The 21,845-nt window shown below is 29.1% G+C and overlaps 1 protein-coding gene across 3 annotated transcripts in view; it reads left to right on the top strand.

Moving 5' to 3' along the window:
* The first annotated feature begins 833 nt into the window (after positions 1 to 833).
* The window catches only part of LOC113369817 (inter-alpha-trypsin inhibitor heavy chain H4-like), a 79,082-nt gene continuing 58,070 nt past the window's right edge, over positions 834 to 21,845 (top strand). For all 3 annotated transcript variants that reach the window (XM_026610392.1, XM_026610391.1, XM_026610393.1), the window contains exons 1-3: positions 834 to 979; positions 20,450 to 20,580; positions 20,653 to 20,831. In XM_026610392.1, the coding sequence (XP_026466177.1) occupies positions 20,452 to 20,580; positions 20,653 to 20,831 (308 nt within the window). In that variant the 5' untranslated portion in view covers positions 834 to 979; positions 20,450 to 20,451. The remainder of the gene's footprint in view (positions 980 to 20,449; positions 20,581 to 20,652; positions 20,832 to 21,845) is intronic.

Here is a 21,845-nt window from a genome sequence, read left to right as displayed (position 1 = left end):
TTTCAAAAATATACATAGTTTTATACTTCAAATATGAATTTCAAATTTACAATTCAGTTTGATAATTTATATATTTCAAATGCGTAAGAAATTGATCGTAAGAAATTTATCCTCAGATGAATTCATTCGGCACGTCTTGCTAATGTAAACTTTCTCAAGTGCTTTGAGCGATAAGATCGTCACAGTATATTTTATGAACGATAAAATATATAGGGATTATAATTATCTGGTTGAAAATGTTTAAACAATTGTTATTAATCAATGATCAATATTTAATGATCACTGTTTTTTTTCTTCGAATATTTCATACTGGTACGAGAAATTCTAGGTATTTTCCTTAAGGCAGGATGCCATACACCACTAGTTTTGTATTCATCACAAACTTGTTTATAACTTAACATCTGTTTAAAACGAATTTTGAATTTCGAATTTTTAGCGGTTATGAAAAGTAATTAATTAAAATTTTCGAACGTTTTACTATTAATATATATCAAGAGTGCATAGAAATTATTTATGTTGACGTAAATCAAATGTTTAAACGTTGTTGGGCAAATTATATCTACAATATTAATTAACATATGACACTATTCACTTATGAATGTCCAGTTCTCCATTGGATTACGCTTGATAAATAATACGTATGAAATACTAATACCAATACATATATAATATATTAAATGAATATGTAAAATTTCGATGTATCGACTTTAGAGTTGAGATTCTTGTTTTCATCCATTAAATATTTCCTATATGTGTGTTAGCGTGTGTGTGCGCGGTGCTGGACTATCTATGAAAGAAGTCAAGTCAGTCGGCTCGGCGATCAGTTTGACAAGACCCACAACAACAAGTAGGTGTGTTTGAGTTTACGAAGGTGCTATCCGATATAAAAGAGAATATAATCAAACAATTACTTCATTTTGTGCTTCACCTTGACGTTGAAGTGCCAAATATCGGTGCTGTTTCTAAAGAAAGATCACAGGTAAATATATATACTGTTATTTATTGGATCAACCAACACTAACGCGCATATTATAAACTGTGAGGAATATCTTATTAGCGAGGTCTTATTCATAATATGCGATTTGATCTATTTAAATATGTTTATAAGGTGGCACACACAATAATTGGAGCGCTGGGGTGCATTTTTCAAATACATTTTACCGGCTGGCAAAAAAATGTGGAATAGAATTTTTAGTTCATCTGATGTTTAACATATGAATCTTTAACCGTTATATTTTAATACAGTTCTCTAATTTATCAAAAATTCTAGTATTTAAAGCTAATTAATTAATTTTTTATACTTCATCTTACTCAATCAGTAATTTTCTGTATCATTTAGTTTATTTGGTAACAATCTGTTAAACAATTAATTTTCTTTGTTATTTGTCAGAAATAAACATCATGTACATAAGTCAAATTGTAACCGATAATATATTAATTAAAATAATCGTGAATATGTCAATGGTCATCAATGTTTATTTAGAACAATAAAAGACATAAACCAAAAAACTTCCCCAAAAATATTAAGGATTTATTATAAATACAAAGCCTTAGATGATGGAATATTTCCACAATGTGCCGTGTTTTTTTTTAAATATTTCACTTAGTCTGCTTACATACTATTTGTCATGATTAATTTTATTTCATAACCTTCTTATTAAATATTTTATACGTATCTTTTCCTGATGTTTTCCTATAATGTCTGCCGGCGCACTTATTAGGGATATTGCCGGGTCATGGCATGTGCTCGTGGAATTATTATATGGTAGTGTTGCGCAAAACGCGTTTTCCTTACGATTTTCCCGTTTTGCGCGCATTTCGCCATACCCTCAAGAAATCTATTATATACTAAGTTTAAGGATGTCGTGGAGAGCTCCTACAAAAAATAAACAAATTTATTCTCGACTTATTGAAAATTATATAATTTAAGTAGAATTAATTGTTTTGTTTATTCCTAGAATTGACTTCTTAATTATAATTGATTTTTAACGAAAAAAACTAGCTTGTAATGTTGCTAAACCATTTAATAAATAAATGAAATTGGGAGCTTTATTAATGCTTTTTATTTCTTAAAAATTTAAAAGCGAAAGGAGTATGGTTTTCACATCACTACGAAGAAGTAATATATTAGATTTTTAAAACTAGTAAGCTACCATTAGGTAACTAGATAGAAAGTAGTAAGTAAATTAGTGAATTAGATGGAAAGTAGTAGGCAGAATTTTTTTGCATATCTTCACGTTTTGGTGTTTCTGAACATTTTGGCATACCTCAGAAAAAATGGATGTGTGTGTGTGTTTTGTGTGTCCGCATCTTTTCATTAACGTTGCCGGGCCCAAGGATCAACCGATTTGAATGGTTCAAAAAGCATAAGATATGCAAAAATTTTCATTTTCGATTTTCCCATTACAATAACTTACCCGGAAGTCAAAAAAGGAAGAAAAACAAAGAGGATTAAGAGGGGAGCCTGCTTTAGAGGCTTTAAAAAAATCATTTTTTTTTGCAAAAATGTCTTCGTGGTGCATCGGCAAACTGCTCGTACCCGGCATGTTATGAGATATATTTTAATGAAAAATTTGAGAACGATGTTGAGATATATAACAATAAAACCTGAAATATTTGTTTCAAATAAATATTTCTTTTTTCTCTAAAAATTCCTTAAAAAGAGCGATTTTTTGAAACGTCTAAAGCAGGCTTTCCCCTTAAATAAATAAATAAATGGTATAAATAACAATAATAATAGAGATAATAATAATAACAAGAAGAAATAATAATTATAAGTAACTTGAGTGGGACATTTTTCTGTACATAACAGAAAAAATTATGATGACCCTTCTATGAGCCAGTTCAGTTCCTTCATTTTAAGATCTGTTCCCTGGGACCGATTCTGCTGCATAACAGACCAGACGGCAAGGCTATGCTATGAAGAACTTTTCATACAAACTCGTTCTGAATATTGGCAAAAGCCATGCGGTTGCTGTTCAGTCAGGCGAATTTTTCAGGTTGCCGGATAGAAATAACATAACCTAGAAACCGTACAAATGTCAAAAAAATGATGTTAGATAACAGGGTCTTTCTGACTGAGTTTCATAACATACGAGTGACGTTGCAGTTCATGTGTAAAACGTCTGAATGCATAAAAAATACATGATATTTTGACTGTATTTAGTAAGATTCAGTAGCATAATGTATGGAAGTTGGAGCGTAACATGGCGTTGCCATAACATTAGTCTGTTGTGCGGCAGAATCGGCCCCTTTAACTCTTCATTCTCTATTTTCTCATTGTTATGTGCATTTTCCAGATGTGTTTTTTTTATCTATGTGCATTCCTAGGTATTTTACAGATTCCTGATTATTCAAGTATAATGCAAGTATATAAAACACGCCTGAATGCACAGAAAATACATGACATTTTGACAGTATTTAGTATGATTCAGCAGCATAATGTATGGAAGTTGAAACGTAACATGGTGTTGCCATAACATTGGTCTGTTGTACGGCAGAATCGGTCCTTCTATTTTTTCATTCTTTATTTTTTCATCGTTATGTGCATTTTCCAAATGAGTTTTCTATATGTGTGCATTCCTAGCTATTTTACAGATTCTTGATAATTCAAGTTGAGTGGTTTATTAATGAAATGATAAGATGTTGTGATTTGTCGACATTGATTTTGATGTTTCATTTTCTAAACATAATTCTAATTCAGTCAGATAGTTTTGGAGTTTAGAATTTGCTGCCATAAATTTATCAAATAAACTTCGAGGACGATTGATAGGAATCGGACTAGAAAAAAGATTAAGAAAACTGGGGAGTGGTCGAAATATAAATCAAAGTTGGTTCGATAATGAATTGGAATGTTGGAATACCTTTTATTATAGAGAAATCAAGCACACCTGAAATTCTGTTAACATTAGTTGGCAAGTATAATCAGATAAATGTTTCACATACATATGTCTTCTAGACAACTAATATACTGTATATTAGTTGTCTAGAAGACATATGTATGTGGAACATTTATCTGATTCATTGATGTTCGTAGTTTTTTTTCTATGCCTGTAGTTAATCTAGAGCTTCGGGATGTAAGTTTGCAATTAAAACCGCCTCCTGCTATAAATTCATTGCTTATGCCGCTGAAGAATGAATTTAAATTGTCTGATAATTTTTTTTGTTATGGCGGGCAGTAAATAGATGTCAGTATTATGCTATAATATTGAAGCCCGGTGCACACGACGCCAGATTTCATGCTGGACAGTTTGTCGCCTAGCAATGACATCATAAATCATAAATTACGATCTTGCCCGACATATTTTGCGATCTTGCCAGCCATCTTTCACGTTTAAGATCTCTATTCACAACGGCGGTATCCTCATCATAATTTCTGTGTAAAATCGTTGCCTAGCAACGTCGGAATTTGATTTTACAACAACTTCTGCCCTCGAAAATTCCTGCCGTATTTTACGAATAGAGCATGTCCTATTCGGCGATAGATGAACTATTTTGTGGCCGATACCTTCAGTATCCAATAGGAAAGCTGTATTTTGTAACGTAAATATCAATGCGTACTTGATTCATGTATTTCGATTTTGGAAGCGTTCAGTTTTTATTTTGTAAATAGCTATTGTGTATATATTATAGCCATTTATACTTATTTATCTATGATTATGGCGTGAATAAATGATTAGCTTAAGAAACGCAGTTCAGTAATTTGAAAATATTCAAATTTCCGAAAAAATTTAAATATGCATTTTTTTCAAATTTTCGTAATTTTATCTGAAATATAAAAAAAATTCAAAATTTCTAAATTATTAAAAAAAATCAAATCGTTTTATTTAAAAAATTTCGAAATTTGCAAAAATACTCAAATTTAAAAAAAAAAGAAAATTGCGAACCTTTTTAATATTTTTATATCAGTATTAATTATTCGATAAAAATACTGATTTTCAAAATCAATGATTGTTATATTAAACTGAAGCATTTTATTATCTTTTAATTATTATTATTTCACTTAATCCTAATCAGATGCGATACATATATGTTTTTGTTTACAATTCTTACAATTCTCTGTTTGTACACTTATAAGCATTAGTGTATTTTAGACCTATAAAATATGAATTGTGAAATTCACAGTATATATTTATAATAATTAATTTGAAAATGCACGAAATTACTATTAATCATAAAATAAGTGAAAATCTGGTGCAAAATTCTTGCTCGCCAGAAATACTGTTACGACAGAAATCTTGTTACAAGGAATACTGGCGTCGTGTGCACCGGGCTTTAATTATAGGCAGAGAGTGGTGTTTATTGTTATTTTTTATTAGTATTGCTGCTCTTCTATGGCATTTCCCATCAGGGTAATTTGAAGATTATGTTACTTAATTTTGTATGATAAAATATGATTCTTCACCCTTCATTGAAGAGAGTTTAGGAAATTAGTAGAATATCGACTAGGTTGAGTTTTAGTAATATTTCAAGTTCGTATTTGTGTTGAATGACGCTATTTGCATTCCATTGACATATTGTAATTGCTTCTACCATTATTTAAGTTGTTTACTAATATGATTAGCATATTTAAAATAACTGAGTTTTGTTGGTACATTTGTTGGAACATAATTTTAAACTAGATTTAGAATTCAATCAATGAAGTTGATGAGACTGATTACGTGTTTTGAGAGGAATAATTATTTTTAGTAGCATTGGCATAGGATATGTTGTTAAGATTTGAGCTATTGCGCTTTGTAGAAAGTGTTTTTCACTTGCTTTTTACTGGGTAATGTGTTAAGAGTAATTCGGATATGTATAAACCGGATTTAGATTTGTTTTAGTTGTAAACTAACATCTTGTTTATACTTTTGAGCGTATAAATTTTGGTATACGAGACAACATTTGTAACTTGAGACATGGTCTAGATCAGGGTTTCTTAAAGTGGGGGTCGCACAGATATGATACTTTTCACCAGAATTAAACACTGTGTTTTCTAATGCAGTCAAAATCGTTAAATTTATTAAAAGTCGAGCAGTTAATAGTCGATTGTTTAAAAATTTGTGCATTGATATGGATTCGGATTATACAAGTTTATTGCTACATGCTGAAGTTAGGTGGCTATCAAGAAGTCGAAGTTTGAAACGATCATTATCTTTAAAAGATGAAGTTCTTATATTTCTAACAGAGCAAAATTCTAATTTGGCCGATTATTTTCACGATAATTTATGGCTTCTCAAGCTATGCTATTTGGCAGACATTTTTGATAAAATCAATTATGTGAGTTTATCAATGCAGGGAGTCTGCGCTAATATATTTATGTCAAAAAATAAACTTGAGGCCTTTGTTAAAAAAAAACTCATATATGGAAGAACAGAGTAGTATCCCCTACTATCAGAAATAGCAATGAACAATTTACTGCCATTTTGTACAACATATTTATGTGAATCAGCCTTTTCCACATTAACTTATATAAAATCAAAATACCGTTCAACTTTAATAAACGTTGAAAATTTATTACGATCTGCACTAACCCAAATTGAGCCTAGATTTAATTATTTGTGTAAAAATAAACAATCACATTCGTCACATTAGTATTGTTTGATATTAATAATATGTTTTTATTAAAAAAATTGTTACAAAAGTTTATTTTTTCTATTGAATAAATAAATATATATATATATATATATATATATATATATATATAATTTTGCCATTCTATTCATTGTGTGTGTATGAAATAAATGGATACGTGTATTCTTTAATTCTTATTTTATTTACATTGTAAAATAGTGTGATATTACATCTACGTCTACGGTTAAAATATATTTTATTATTATTTCATTATATGAAGGAGGGGGTCGTTAAAAATTTTCTGAGCTTGAAGTTTAAGAAGCCCTGGTCTAGATTACAGATACATTTGGGTGGGATATGAGGCTCTTTTTCACACTTGGCTGTCTCGTGAAAATCAGATAATTTTAAACAACGATGGGTACGATAGCAATATTCCTTGGAGTGACCATATTATTGGCATCGACCGCATTGCACTATTAAATGCATTTGTGAATTCTAGCTGGTTAAATTTATATAATAGTGTTTTTGAATTTAGTTACCTTAAATACATACTAGTTGCTTTCAGCAGGTTCTAATTTAACAATGAACAAGTTTAATGTCATTATCATATTTACTTTTAATATTTAACTTCCCGTAGGGCAAGTTATAGTAATCGCAAAAAAATCGAAAATGAAAATTTTTATATATCTTTACGTTTCAGAGGTTTGTGAACATTTTGGCATACCTTAGAAAAAATGGATGTATGTGTGTGTGTGTGTGTGTGTGTGTATGTGTGTGTGTATGTATGTATGTGTGTGTATGTATGTGCGGATACAAATTTTCGTCGACGATTTCGGGAACACGGATCAACCGATTTGAATAATTCAAAATACATTCGATCCGTATTGATAAGGAGACGTGCTGATTAGTTTTTGGCAAAGGCAGGTCAAGCCGTTCCGAAGATACGGGGCAAAAAGTTCCGAAAACGGTAACTCAGTTTTTAAGAGAACGGAGCGTCCGATTTTAATAATTCAAAAAACATTTTATTTGTATTGACAAGATGAAAAATCGATACAACTTTCATGAAGGTAGGTCCAGCGGTTTCGGAGATATAAAGGAAAAAGTAAAAAAAAGAGCCATTTGGCGGTCAAAAATGATCATTAGACATATGCACATCAAATTATCAGACATTTTATAGAGATTTTAACAATAAGTATACATTTTGTTAACATTCCTATCGGTTCCGTACCAATGCTTATGCGTTAGACAGCGACGCGGCGCTTACGCGCTTTATATTTTGTCCCTATGTAGTTAAAGCAGTACGATTGCTTTGAAAAAAAAGTTCAGATCTTCCACAATATGTCAAAATAAAGAAAAAAAAAATTTTTTCAAAAAAAAAAAATTTTTTTTAAAAAAAAATTTTTTTAAAAAAATTTTTTTTTTTTCAAAAAAAACTATTTTTTTGTCCAATTTATAGTTTCTCAAAAATCTAATTTTTTCAAAGTAATTTTTTTTCAAAAATGTTAATTGTTTTAAAAAAAAATAATAATTTTTGGTACGGGAAGTTCCAGCAATTTGCCCTAATGGCACGATGCCCTAATTGCCTTAAGACAGAATTCCACTTACAGCTAGTTATTTAAAGATTTAATATCTTCGATAAGTGTTGAATGGCGAATATACCTGCTAACTACGCGAAATGCTTTTCTTCTTTAAGTTGATAAGTTTGAAACTCGCCCTTCAAGGTAGATAGTAATTTCACTAAAAGTCTATATGGAATCGTAATTTGCGCACTGATCTGAAATCTGCGCATTTAATTTAGAGTAATATTGATTTTCATTTAATACATTTTTGATAACATTGTTTACATCGATAATATCGGAAACATTCACGACAAAAATCAGTGAAAGTTTGACAGTTCTTTCAAGTTTATTTGATGTGATTCTATTGATCGTCTAGTATCTTAAGCTTTTTAAATGATCAAGCTATTTGCCGGAGAATGTTGCCTTCTTCCATCATTAACTCAGTTTCATTTATTATCTAAATTGGTTGATATTGACAATGCGGTAGATTGAATACTGGTCTTTAATTGGGTTTCTTTGAAGCTTGTAGTTCAATTGTTATAAGGTTTTTCATGTGTTTTTATAAATGGGGAAGGCATTATTTTAATCCCTCATATGGGGATACAAATAAAAATTAAAATTACAATTAAAATTTTTTTGTTATCACTTAGTTTCTGGTTTAGCTTTAATTTCGACACTAAAATATTACTGTTTTATTACGTTTAAATTAATGTAATTTAATTACAATTTTATTTTAACTCAATATGATATTTTTATACACTTAATAGTTTGTTTTTTCTTTTGAAAATTAAAAAAAATGGAATATTTCTTTTTAACTTTAAATCATTCAAATCAGATTATTCGTTAAAACTGCCATTTTTGCATATTTTGCACCGTATTTTCGAAACAGCTCAACTTGTCTTTGCCAAAAGCTAATGAGCAGGTCTTTCCATAAGTAGGAATCGAATGTTTTTCAAATATTTTGCATCGGTTGACCCCTGAATGGACAAAAAATTGTATCCACACAAAACACCCACACGTCAATTTTTTCTAAGATATGCCAACATTTTCAGAAAACTATGAAGCGCAAAGATAAGAAAAAAAATTATTTTCGATATATGGACGATTACTATAAATTATCCTATGGGAAGTTACAAAATACTCAAAAAAAAAAAACAATTTTCTTCGAAAATTAAAAAAAATACATATTTTCAAAATTTCAAAACTCGAAATTTTTACAGTTTACAAAAAAGTATTTTTTTACAAAATTTGTTTTTCAAAATTTTCACAACTTTAAATATTTTCTGTTTTTAAAAATATCGAAAATGATTTACACTTAGTTAGAATTCTCAAACAAATACTAAGGTTTTTTAAATATCAAAGAAAAGATCGCTTTATAATTGAAATGCGTTATTCGAGATATGAGATAAGATCATTCAATGTTCATTCAACTTGAACTGAACGATTACTATCTAATTACACATGTTAAAATATCTAAGTATTTTGCTCTATAAAGTCGTCATAATATTTAATACGAATAATATAATTTGAAGTATTTATAACAATCTATCTGAAAACAATTGTTATTTATTATTGATCAATTTTCATTGATTACTTATTATTTTTGTTCCTTGAATATTTAATTACGATACGGAAAGTTCCTACAATTTGTCTTAAGACACACTGCCATGAACCACTCGTTAAAACTAGTTGTAAGGATTATATACACTTAATCGATAAAAAAGCAATTTTTCCGGTGAAAACTATTAAATTTATCGATACAAAAATTGGTGCACATATAAATTAGAAATTGGAAAAATCTTCGATTAAAACTGACCAATATATTTAGAAAGATACTGTTAAAATTTGAGGCTAATCGTATCAGCCGTTTTGGAGTTACGTTGGTCACCGATCTTGAAAACACCATTTTGAGAAAAACGCTTTTAAGGTTTGGAAAGCAAATTACATGAAATTTTTATTCGACTTACATGTAGTAATTTAATCCAGGTCCAGGGCCATATAAGAGACCCTCCATCGATTCGAAAACTTCTAATACCTCGAGCTGATGTTGTCTGCGAGGCATTCAATCTCAGGTGAACTCCCCCGCTCGACGATCTGAAATTATTTCGCGATACTCATTTTATTTTTAACTTCCCGTAGGGTAGGTTATTGTAATGGTCCGAAAATCGAAATTGAAATTTTTTACATTTCTCGAAGTTTTGAAGGTTTCTGAACGTTTTGGCATACCTCAGAAAAAATGGATGTGTGTGTGTGTATGTATGTATGGATACAAATTTTCAGTCACGTTTTCGGGCGCACGGATCAACCGATTTCAATGGTTCAAAAAACATTCGATTCCTATTGATAGGGAAAAGAGCTGATTAGTTTTTGGCAAAGCCTTTTATCCAGCCTTTTCGGAGATACGGAGCTAAATATGTAAAAAATGGCAGTTTTTGAGAGAACTAAGCGTCCGATTGAAATGATTCAAAGAACTTCCTGCTTGTCTTAACAAAATAATTGATTTTGTAAAAAAAATTTTTTTTTGTATATCGAAAATAATTCAGATTTTCTGACTAAAGTTCTAATATAACTTAAACAAATAATTTTAACTTTGCAATTCAGTTTATATAATTCTTATAAATATTAGACAATGTTACAATATTAATAATCTATTTGAAAACATTCAGTATTCCTCGAATATTTCGTTACGGTACGGGAAGTTCCAGCAATTTGCCTTAAGGCACTATGCCATACACCCCACTAGTTTGGCATTTGAATGCGTATTGAGCCTAATTGTCATTTATATTGCCTTCATATAATTCAATGGTGATTCCATTTCTTCATTAAATATGCCGGTGGCTATGTATGCAGCGTTTTTCTCAGTTTTCGAACCGGTAGGAAAAATTTTGACATTTCACATATAACATTTTCAGAAATTGATTTAAACACTGGTATAAAATTTAGAATGCAATACTAAACAATCAAATCACGGGGCGAGAGTAGCCTAGTGGTTAGCATGCTCGCCCCGCACGCCAAGGTACTCGGTTCAAGCCCCGTCGGTGGCTGAATTTTTTACACCCAATACTTTGCAATTTAATAAAAATAACTATCATTACAATTTCCACAAAGCGGATTATCTTAATCTTTACAGGGAAATTTTAAATACATCGTGGAGTTCTTTGTATACATGTTCTGACATTAATGATGCATGTGATCTTTTTTACGCTACAATTTATAGCTTATTAGATAAATTTGTTCCTAAAACAAAGAAATTTTCTTCCAATAAATTTAAGCCTTGGTTTAATTCTGATATTATTAGAAACCTCCGTATGAAGAAATACTATCATAATAAATACAAGTTAACCAATATCACTTTCTATTATGAAAATTTTAAATTGTACAGGAAATTAATAAAAATACTTATGAAAGATGCCTATAATTCATATATTATTGACGTTGAAAATTCTCTATCGCTTAATCCTAAATATTTTTGGTCTTTTTTGCGTAATAAAACTGCTTCTAATATTATTCCTAATAGATTGTGCTATCTAGACAAATATTATGATTCTCCTGATGCTATTGTTGATGCATTTAATTCTTACTTTATTAGTGTTTATCAGCCTAAACTTGACATACCCATTTTATTTGATCATAATGATAGAATCATGATTGATATAGGTGAAATTGATTCTAGTACTGTGCAACTTGCAATAGCAAGTTTTAAGAACTCCAAAATATTTGGTTTCGATGGTATTCCATCTTTCTTTATACGTGATTGCTCATCTACTCTATCTGATCCACTTGCATTTTTATTTAATCTATCTTTGCGTACAAACACTTTTCCAAATTGTTGGAAAATTGCACGATTAGTTCCAACTTTTAAACAAGGTGTTACATCAAACATTACTAATTACAGGCCGATATCATTATTATCAAACTTTGCTAAGGTATTTGAAAAAATTATTTATAGAGAACTAATTCCTTCTGTTAGAACTTTAATTTCTATTAATCAACATGGTTTCATGCCTGCCCGTTCAACGATAACAAATTTAATTTGTATTAAACAATATATAGCTGAGAATCTTGACATCAATGGACAAGTTGACGTGATTTACACTGATTTCAGTAAAGCTTTTGATAAAATTGATCATAACATTCTCCTTACTAAATTATCTAAGATTGGTCTTAATTCTTCACTTATCCACTTTTTCAAAAGTTATCTTCATAATCGCAAGCAGTTTGTCTTTCTTAATGGATTCTTGAGCAACATTGAAAATATTAGTTCAGGAGTTCCTCAGGAATCCATTCTTGGTCCACTATTATTTATTATTTTTATTAATGACATTTCTGATACTATTAACTGTCCACATTTATTATTTGCAGATGATCTGAAACTATATCTCAAAATAAATTCTATTGATGACTGCTTATTATTACAGTCTCAACTTGACCTTTTCCAATCTTGGTGTATCTATAACAAATTACATCTAAATATATCAAAGTGCAAGATTCTTAGTTTTACACATAAGCGCGTTCCAATACTTTTTGATTATAAAATTTCTAACACCAGCATTGATAGATGTAATAAAATTTCCGATTTAGGTGTTCTATTTGATTCTGGTTTGTTTTTCACAGATCATGTTACTGATATTTGCAATAGAGCACATCAATCTTTAGGTTTGATACTAAGAAATTGTAAACAATTTAGGTCTACCAATGCACTTCTTTGCATGTACTATTCTATTGTACGTTCAAAATTAGAATACGGTTCGATTATTTGGTATCCTCATCATATCAACAACTCTGATGCGATAGAGAAGGTTCAGCGAAAATTTCTGAAATACCTTTATTATAAAACATATAAAATTTACCCTGAACGTGGCTTTGACCACAACACTTTACTAAAAGAATTTGGTAATCCTTCCCTTGCCTCACGTCGATTTATCTGTACAATTATGTTCTTATTTAAGCTTTGCAATAATTCTATAGACTGTCCTCTTATTCTCAATCAACTATCCTTTAATGTTCCAAGGCTATCTTCGCGTTCACAATTATTTTTCAATTATCCCACCCCTAAATCTAATTCTCTCTTAAATTCGCCAATTTTACTAATGTCCTCTAACTTTAACTTAATTAATAATGAAATAGACATTCACAACACATCACCTAATCAAATAATCTCCATCTGCACAAGTTAATCTTTTTATTTTCTTTCAAATATCTTATTATTTTCTGTTTATAAATATTATTGTTACATTCTGCATTATATGAAATTTTATCTTAGCATTTTATGTTACTAACTATATATTGTAATTTTGTGTATATTTTAATTGTTATTCATTATGTCAAATAATTGTATTTTTGAGTCCTCTTGGAGAAATCTGTGGGCTATATATTTAAATAAATAAATAAATAAATAAATAAATAAATCACATGTAACTAAGTTTTCCTGTTATTTTTAAAAAAAAATCACTAACTACTTTCTTCTATCTCAGCCGTGTTTTCCTTTTCAAATTTCCGTGCAACTCCGAAAATATTCACCAGAATGATATGAAATTTATTGAAAAACAAAATTAATTTTTAGAAAATCCTAACCGTATATAACCTATTAATGTAAGTTGCATAAACGTCTCTATATGTGTAAATATTCGACCTAATTTTTGAGAAGCTAGATTTAAATTTTGGCTTACAGCACAAAATCGCTGTCCATTTGACTAAATTTTGATGAATTTTTAAGACAGATGCCATAACATTTTAGTATGTTCTTTAAAACCACGATCAATACAAAAAGTCTCAACAAAATTGTTTTTTTTCAACAATTAAAACATCGACGAAATATACACATGTTATAAGGTTTTGAACGTTTAGAAATACTTCAAACTTCCCGAAAACATAAGAATAGCAAGAATTTTCTAGCAAAACATAAACATCTTCGTTAGACCGTTCGTTACTGACCTTCAAGTTCAAGGTAATAATAAATCAAAAATAATTAGTTGTCAGTTATACAATTTGTTACGATTACATATATTAATACATTTCCTAACTAAACTTTCGTAATATTTGTGAATAAACTATATTGCTGCACAAATATTATACTCAATTTTATGTTTGGTAGCGAATTCTTCTGAATATTTCTGAATATATATCAGTTCTATATATATATATATATATATATATATATATATATAATTCTTCTGTAATGATGTATGAATTGATACTTTTCTTAAACGGTTATTCGGGTTTTAATAAATCTTTTTAGAGTTTGTCGAGCGAAATTTTCAAATTGTGGGGGAAATATTAAATAAATGGAAAAAATTACAAAAACAACATATCATTATTTGACATTAAAAACATTTCAACACATGAGAACTGTCATCTGCCAAAATGTCAATTACCTGAAATTTGAATTTAGTTTAAGCGAGCGTAGACAATATTAGTATATAATATCCATATTCACGATTATAAATAAGAAAAATGTAATATTTATATTTATTGCCGAACACCAGCCGAGATGTGCCAGAAATGAAAACAATATACATAATAATTTAGTTTTATATAAAACAAAATTTAGTTTAATAAATAAGTACGTCGAAAATTGCATATGCATTATTTTTTTAAACTTATGCATGTTGTATTTTGCTTTACATTACTAAATTATTTAAATACAAAAGAATATTTCTACTTATTGAAAAAATGAATTAGAATGTTAGAATTTTGTTTCATGTGTCAAAATTCATTTGTTTCATCATGATCTTAAATTGAACAGTAAAAAACTGCATTTTTCGATACGTATATAACTTATGCTAAGACCATAAATGGAAGGACATTAAATAGAATATTAAAAAGTATAGGGTAGGATATAAAAAAATTTAGAACTTAAATTAAATAAGACGTGGGTACAGGACAACTTCTGTCGGGACATCTAATATACGAGTATATCTTATATATAAAAATGTAGCTCTCGACCAAATGATCCAGTAAAACTCGAAAACGGCTGAACTGATTTGGCCAATCTTAGTCTTGAAATATTCGTGCCAATCCAGAGATTGTCGGAAAGGTGAGATATTATTTCAAAATCGCGTAGAAACTTTACATTTTTAATTTGAATTTTTTGGTAAAAGCATAATTTAAATAAAACAATAGACGGTGGCTAACGTCAAATATCAAACGTTTTTGACAGATGATGTTCAATTACGTTTAATAGAATGTTTTACCTGATTATTATTTATTTGATTTTAAATTGTAGTAAGCAGTTTTGTTTGTAGTTTTATTTATACAAAAAACGTTATTAATCGGGCCACAAGTGTTACTAGAAACTCAAAACATCAACTTTTTTTAAATGTTAATATGAAAACGCATTTTTTGGCGTTGTAGCACTCTTTTTTTGCAAATCATATTTTTCTCAAACACGGCGCTCTGAAAGATCTCATTTATAATATTATATACTCATTGGTATTTTTAAAACATTTTCTAGGTTATATTTTTTTATTTATGTTATTTAAATTCAGAACCTAAATTGGGTATCGATTAAAGGAACATTTTGTCAAATAACATTTTCCCAGTTATAATATCCCAGAATTTATCGAAGAATAGATAGCAATATATGAAGGTCCGGGCTTAAAAATATCCGCCACCGATGTGTCAAAAACCAGTAAAGTTAAGCATTGTTTAACAACAATATTTGAAAGTAGAGGGAAAAAGATGTATAACCTTGATTGTCATGACCCTGCTATTGGGAGATTAACGATAATATTTGAAAATCCACAATAAAAGTATTTTCTTCCGCTGATAGTTTTTTAGCATTAGTTAAATGTGAAATGATTTTGTAAAATATATTTAAAATTAAAATAAGACATTAAACCTATTTGCCACCTACCCGTTCCAAGTTACTATGGGGTTAAAAGGTCTAGATAACAAATTTTGAAAGACATCAAAAAAGCACATTTCTACAATGGTGAAACGTTTGAAATATTATTTGTTGTGATATAATTGGTTTGGTTCTCATAATATAGTTTATATTTGCTCAAAGTCAAATTGGACCTTTGTAAATTTTTATTAAATTTACTTTAATTCATTGAATGTTTCTTGAGATTTTTCAAAAAGCAGGTCAAAGAAGAAATACTTAATTCATTTTCTATCTCTCCTCGCAGAAATATGAAAATTTTGTGTGAGCTCAGTAGTATTATTTACAATTATACACAAAATTCAGAATTCAAAAAGAATCTGAAAAACTTGAAACGTAATTAATAAGTCGAAAGACCAAAAAAGAAGATTGGATTATACCATGTTTTCTATAGAAAGTGTATAAAACTTCCAGTTTGATTATACTGACAAAATATAGACAAACTAATGGGGTTTATTGTTTTTATAATACCTTATCGTATATAGCATTCAAACAACATATCCTTATACACTAAAAGTATTAATTTTTTTGATTCTCTAGAAATTGTTTAGAATATACCTTACTTAGCAAAACAACGTTTGCCGGGTCAGCTAGTATATATAAATATATATATATATATATATATATATATATAAATATATATATATATATATATATAAATATATATATGATGTGTGATCTTGTTATATATGATTATATTAATATATCATCCAATTGTGTAATTTATTTATTCTTTATAATTTAAGCCGTTGCCGAAATTGTGTCTTTTGGTTCTGCAAAGTTTGAGATTTTAGTCATATATACCCTTTCAGTACCACCATATTGCTTATAGTTTATTGATTTCAAAGTTTTATTTATTATATTTATATTTTATTCAAATCTTTTTCAAAACACCATATAGATCTTATATATAATCTCGACCAAGTGGAGATTTCTACAACGCTATCTCTGATGAGGATGAAAATTATATCCCAATGGCTTACAGTATATTATTGTTCTGATTGCTTAAATTATAATAATAAATCTGATATTTTTAATTATAATAATTAATGGTAATCTGCCAAAAGGAAGGCCTATGTTGTGGGAGCCACCGAAAAATCAATCTTGCTCAGTAGAGTTCTTTCTTTGCCCACTCTCCTCTGGACTTATCTACTCCATTCGCCTCGATCATTACAAAAACTCTATAGATAGTTCTTATCAGCCTTTGTTAAATAACTAGTGGAGTGCATGGCATCGTGCCTTGAAGCAAATTGCTGGTACTTCCCGTACCGTAATTAAAAATCTTGGTACAGAATCGAAAAAAATTACACAAAATGTGTACACATTATTAAAACTCTATAATTTGATGTACATATGTCTAATGAACATTTTTGATCGCCAAATGATTTTTTTTTAACTTTTTTTCATTGAGAGTCTATAGATGCTGGATTTGCCTTCCCAAAAATTTAATCAGTTCTTCATATTGTCAATACAAGTAAAATGTTTTTGAATTATTAAAGTTGGATTCTCCGTTCTCTTAAAAACTGAATTGCCGTTTTTGGCACTTTTTTCCCCTGAACGGCTAGATCTCCCTCCGCCAAACACTAATCAGCACGTCTTCTAATCAATACAAGTCGAATGTTTTTTGAATTATTCAAATCGGTTGATCGGTGTTCCTGAAATCGTCGACGAGAATTTGTATCCGCACACACGCACACATACACACACATACATCCATTTTTTTCTAAGGTATGCCAAAATATTCAGAAACCTGTGAAACGTAAAGATATATAAAACAAATTATTTTCGATTTTTTTGCGATTACTATAACTTACCCTACAGGAAGTTAATAATACTTAAGAAATAATATTTACCTAATTGTATGCGGCATTTTGCCTTAAGGCAAGTTGCATGAACGTTCCTATACGTGTAAGTAATCAAATCAACCAATAAGAATTGAAATTTGGCTATTTAGTTGAAACGTTTGTCTGGTCTTTATGAGAATAAAATTTTAGTTTTAATTAAAATAATCAATACGCTTTCCAATTTATATCTTTCAAATATACTCATAACATATGTTGCACAAATTGAATTAATTTTTAGGCATATCGTTTTATTTTATATCTTGTTCTAAAATTGTATTTTATTTAAGTATGGAGGTCAAATGTTATCAATAGCTACCTTCGAAACACAAAACAGAATATACGGCGTAGATTCTAATTAGAATTGCTTAAGCGCACAAATTATTAATCCCAACTTGATGCATTTTTATAATTCAACTATTTATCGTAGGCTTATATTATTTTAGTATGTTGGTTTAAAGTAGACCTTAAAATTTATCACCATATAAAGTTCTTTTAAAAGGCTTTCGAAAAGGTTTATACTGTAAATCGGATTTCCTGGTGAAAACATACATTTCTTCTTCAGGAAGTTAATTCCAAATCAAAAGTCTGATATTAAGCAGTTGCGATATCGGGGTTTACTTAAAATATTGGTAAAAATAATTTTCAAGCGAAAATAGCTCTTACATTATTTTTATAGCCGACACTTCATCAATTGTTAAGAATAACATTATATCAAATTCTTTACGTTGCCTTCTATAATATTACCTTGTTAATAAGTATCATCATAACAGCTCATAGGACTCTCACTTAAATTCTGATTGTTCTACAAAAAAAAAACAATAAAAAATATATATAATAAATAAAAGCAAATTTCAAGTTTTCTGTCACCTTATCTATGTTATCCACATTTGCCGGAGCAAACAAGTTTATCATGACTGTGTTTTGCTCATTATTATTTGCATGCAGCAAAGGAGTCAATATAACATGGGAAATACCGAAGCAAATTACCCACAGAATGTAATGCGAAAGGATTCTACGAAAAACGAACAACATTGATTCATATGTATTCGTTTGTTTAATCGTATGTCGTTATCCAGAATTATTTATTTTGACATTTTGCGAACGATTAATTAGATACTATAAAAAGTTAAATATTTTCTTGTTTACATCAGTCATTCAACAGTGCGCGCATCACTCAATTATAATAGAACTGTGTTAATTTTCTATAATTTTTGTTTTTGTGAATTGAAATCTTAGGCAAGTTTATAATTGTATGTTTAAATTTTTACTACAAGTTATCAGGGCACTCACACGAATATAATATTGTATATACTCGTGTTTCGAAGAGGAAATCCTAATAAAAATAAACTAGTGTTGCATTGTGCTTTAAGGCAAATTTTTTAAAATCGATTCAGAATTTTTTGGCTTAAAACGTGCACGATTTTTTGACCATTTTTTTAAATTAAACGAGTTATCAAGGTTGTAATATTTCAACATATTCTAGAAGACTATGATATATATCGTCACAAAAAACCATAAAAATCGTCGCAAAAATTTTCGCAAAAAGAACACGGGCCAGCGGATCTTTACCAAAAACGAATCACTATCTTTTCCAATCAATATCTTTCGAACAGTTTTTTAAATTTTCAGAATCGATTCAGGATTGTGAGCTAAAATGTGGACAAAATAATTTTCACTTATTTGCTGTTTGCAAAGAAACGGCTCGGCCGATCGTCACACAAAAATGTCAAACGCAAGTCCTTATGCATCGAGATACAACAAGAGTTACATCGAATAGCTTTCAAATTTTACAAATCAGTGCAGCTGTTTTTGAGAAAACGTCGATAAGAGGGTCAAAAACCAACTCACATACACACACATACTTTTCCTAATTTGGTGTCATTCGATTTAGAAAGGCTTGAAACGTCGAACAGACATAAAATTAAGAAATCGTTTTTTTTTTATGAAACTATAAACTTATACTTCGGGAAGGCAATTGGTACTCATTATTAAATCTTCAAAAATATCTTATGATTTGATATCAGTATCTATATAAAATATCTTTTAATTTGATGAGCATATACCAAATGATCATTTTTGACAACCAATTTTATTTACCTCCGCTGGACCTGCTTTTCTAGAATTGTAATCCGTTTAATTCCGTCAAAACAAGTTCAATGTTTTTTATGTCAAAAGATATCACACACACATACTAACATCCATTTTTTCTAAAAAATCCAAAATGTTCAGAAGACTGAAACGTAAAGATATAAAATTTTGTTTTGTTAAAATCAATGTTGACATCGATCGAGCTATTTGTTGATAATTTACTGAAAGATTGGCTTCGAGTATTCTTAATATTCTCTTTTCGTGCGTATTTCAAATGCAAAAATCAATTCTTTTTAATGTTGCTCTATCTTGGGAATCGGAATACTCAGAGTTTTTATTGAGCAAAAATTATATGGAAAACTCATCCGAAATAATAAAAGGTAGAGCAAAATAAGAATCCTATTAGGAAAAACATTTCTCACGAAAAACATAATCATTAATGCAGTTTTTTTCAAAAACTTGTTTTTTAATTAAAGACACAGTGCACAAAAATGTGAATTTAAAATAAAAATATTTTATTATAGAAATGTGGCACCTTGTGACATTTGTTGCATTGCTGGCAATTACGGCTTATGGAGTACCTGTAGACACGATTACCGAATCTTTAGTTCTTACAACTACTGATGTCCCTGCAACATCTGTTAAAACATCAGAGGTAAGATGATTTTATTTAGCAATATCGATTAATTTAAGTATTATATATTCATTTTATAATGCTTTCTTCTAGGCCGATAATGTCAAAAAGGGCTCTGCAGATATTTATGCTTTTAACGTTCTATCTAGAATTGGAAGTAGATATGCTACTACTCTAGTATCGTCTAAGCTGAAAAATAATGCGGATACTGCAAGAACTGCAGCATTCAGTGTAGTTCTGCCTGAAACAGCATTCATCAGCGGCTTTTTAATGTAAGTTTACTAATATAAAGTCTTTTTTTCATAAATAAGTTTTATAACTATAGATAAAGTACATTTGAGTCTTCACTCACTTTTTTTCAAATAAATTTTATTTTTGTGGAAATCTTCTGGAAAGACGTCAGATTAGAAATCAGAATCGCGTTCATAGGTTTAACAAATTCAATCATTTAGATTTTCCAAGTTTTGTTAAAAAAACTTATGTTAACATAAACACCAACGCCCGTTAAATATCAACTAACGTTTAAATATCATTTTATTTTATTTATTTTATTCTATTTCATTTTTTTTTAAACAAATTATTATACAATATGAACAATCAATATACAATATGGATAAATTACAATATATCGTATGATATATAATGCACTAATAACCCAAAATTACATAATACAGAATGTAACAATACTTTTAATTAAATAGAATAAGATAAAATAATAAAATATATTTGAAAAGAAATAAAAAGATTAACTTGAGCAGATAGAGATTATTTTATGAAGCGAAGTGTTAGGAATGTCTATGCCATTATTAATTAAGTTAAAGTTAGAAGACATAAGCAGAAAAGGCGGATTTAAAAGAGAATTAGATTTCGGAGTAGGATAATTAAAAAATATTTGTAAACGCGAAGATAGCTTAGGAATATTAAAGTTTAAATATCAACATAATAGTACAGTTAAATCGACGTGTGGCAAGAGAAGGTATACCGATTTTTTTTAAAGTGTTGTGGTGTCAAAGCCACGTTTAGGGTAAATTTTGTATGTTTTATAATAAAGATATTTTAGAAATTTACGTTGAACTTTGAACTGACGAGGATACCAAATAATCGATTCATATTTTACCTTGAAACATATATTTGCATAGTGCAATATGCAAAGAAGTGCATTATTTGAATTGAATTCTTTTCGTTTTGCCGTTTTTGAAGTCTGCACAATACGATTTGTTCTTTATAAGTTGTCTCGGGCATATCAAATTATTTTTTTCTGGAATCTCAGGGTAATCAATTGAGCC

This window comes from Ctenocephalides felis, unplaced genomic scaffold (assembly GCF_003426905.1).
Source record: "Ctenocephalides felis isolate EL2017-DRISC unplaced genomic scaffold, ASM342690v1 CF-g0.4_SCAFFOLD_01492, whole genome shotgun sequence".
Taxonomy (NCBI): Eukaryota; Metazoa; Arthropoda; class Insecta; order Siphonaptera; family Pulicidae; genus Ctenocephalides; species Ctenocephalides felis.
The sequence above is the reverse complement of the archived record's forward strand: the minus strand, read 5'-3'. Positions and strand labels throughout refer to the sequence as shown.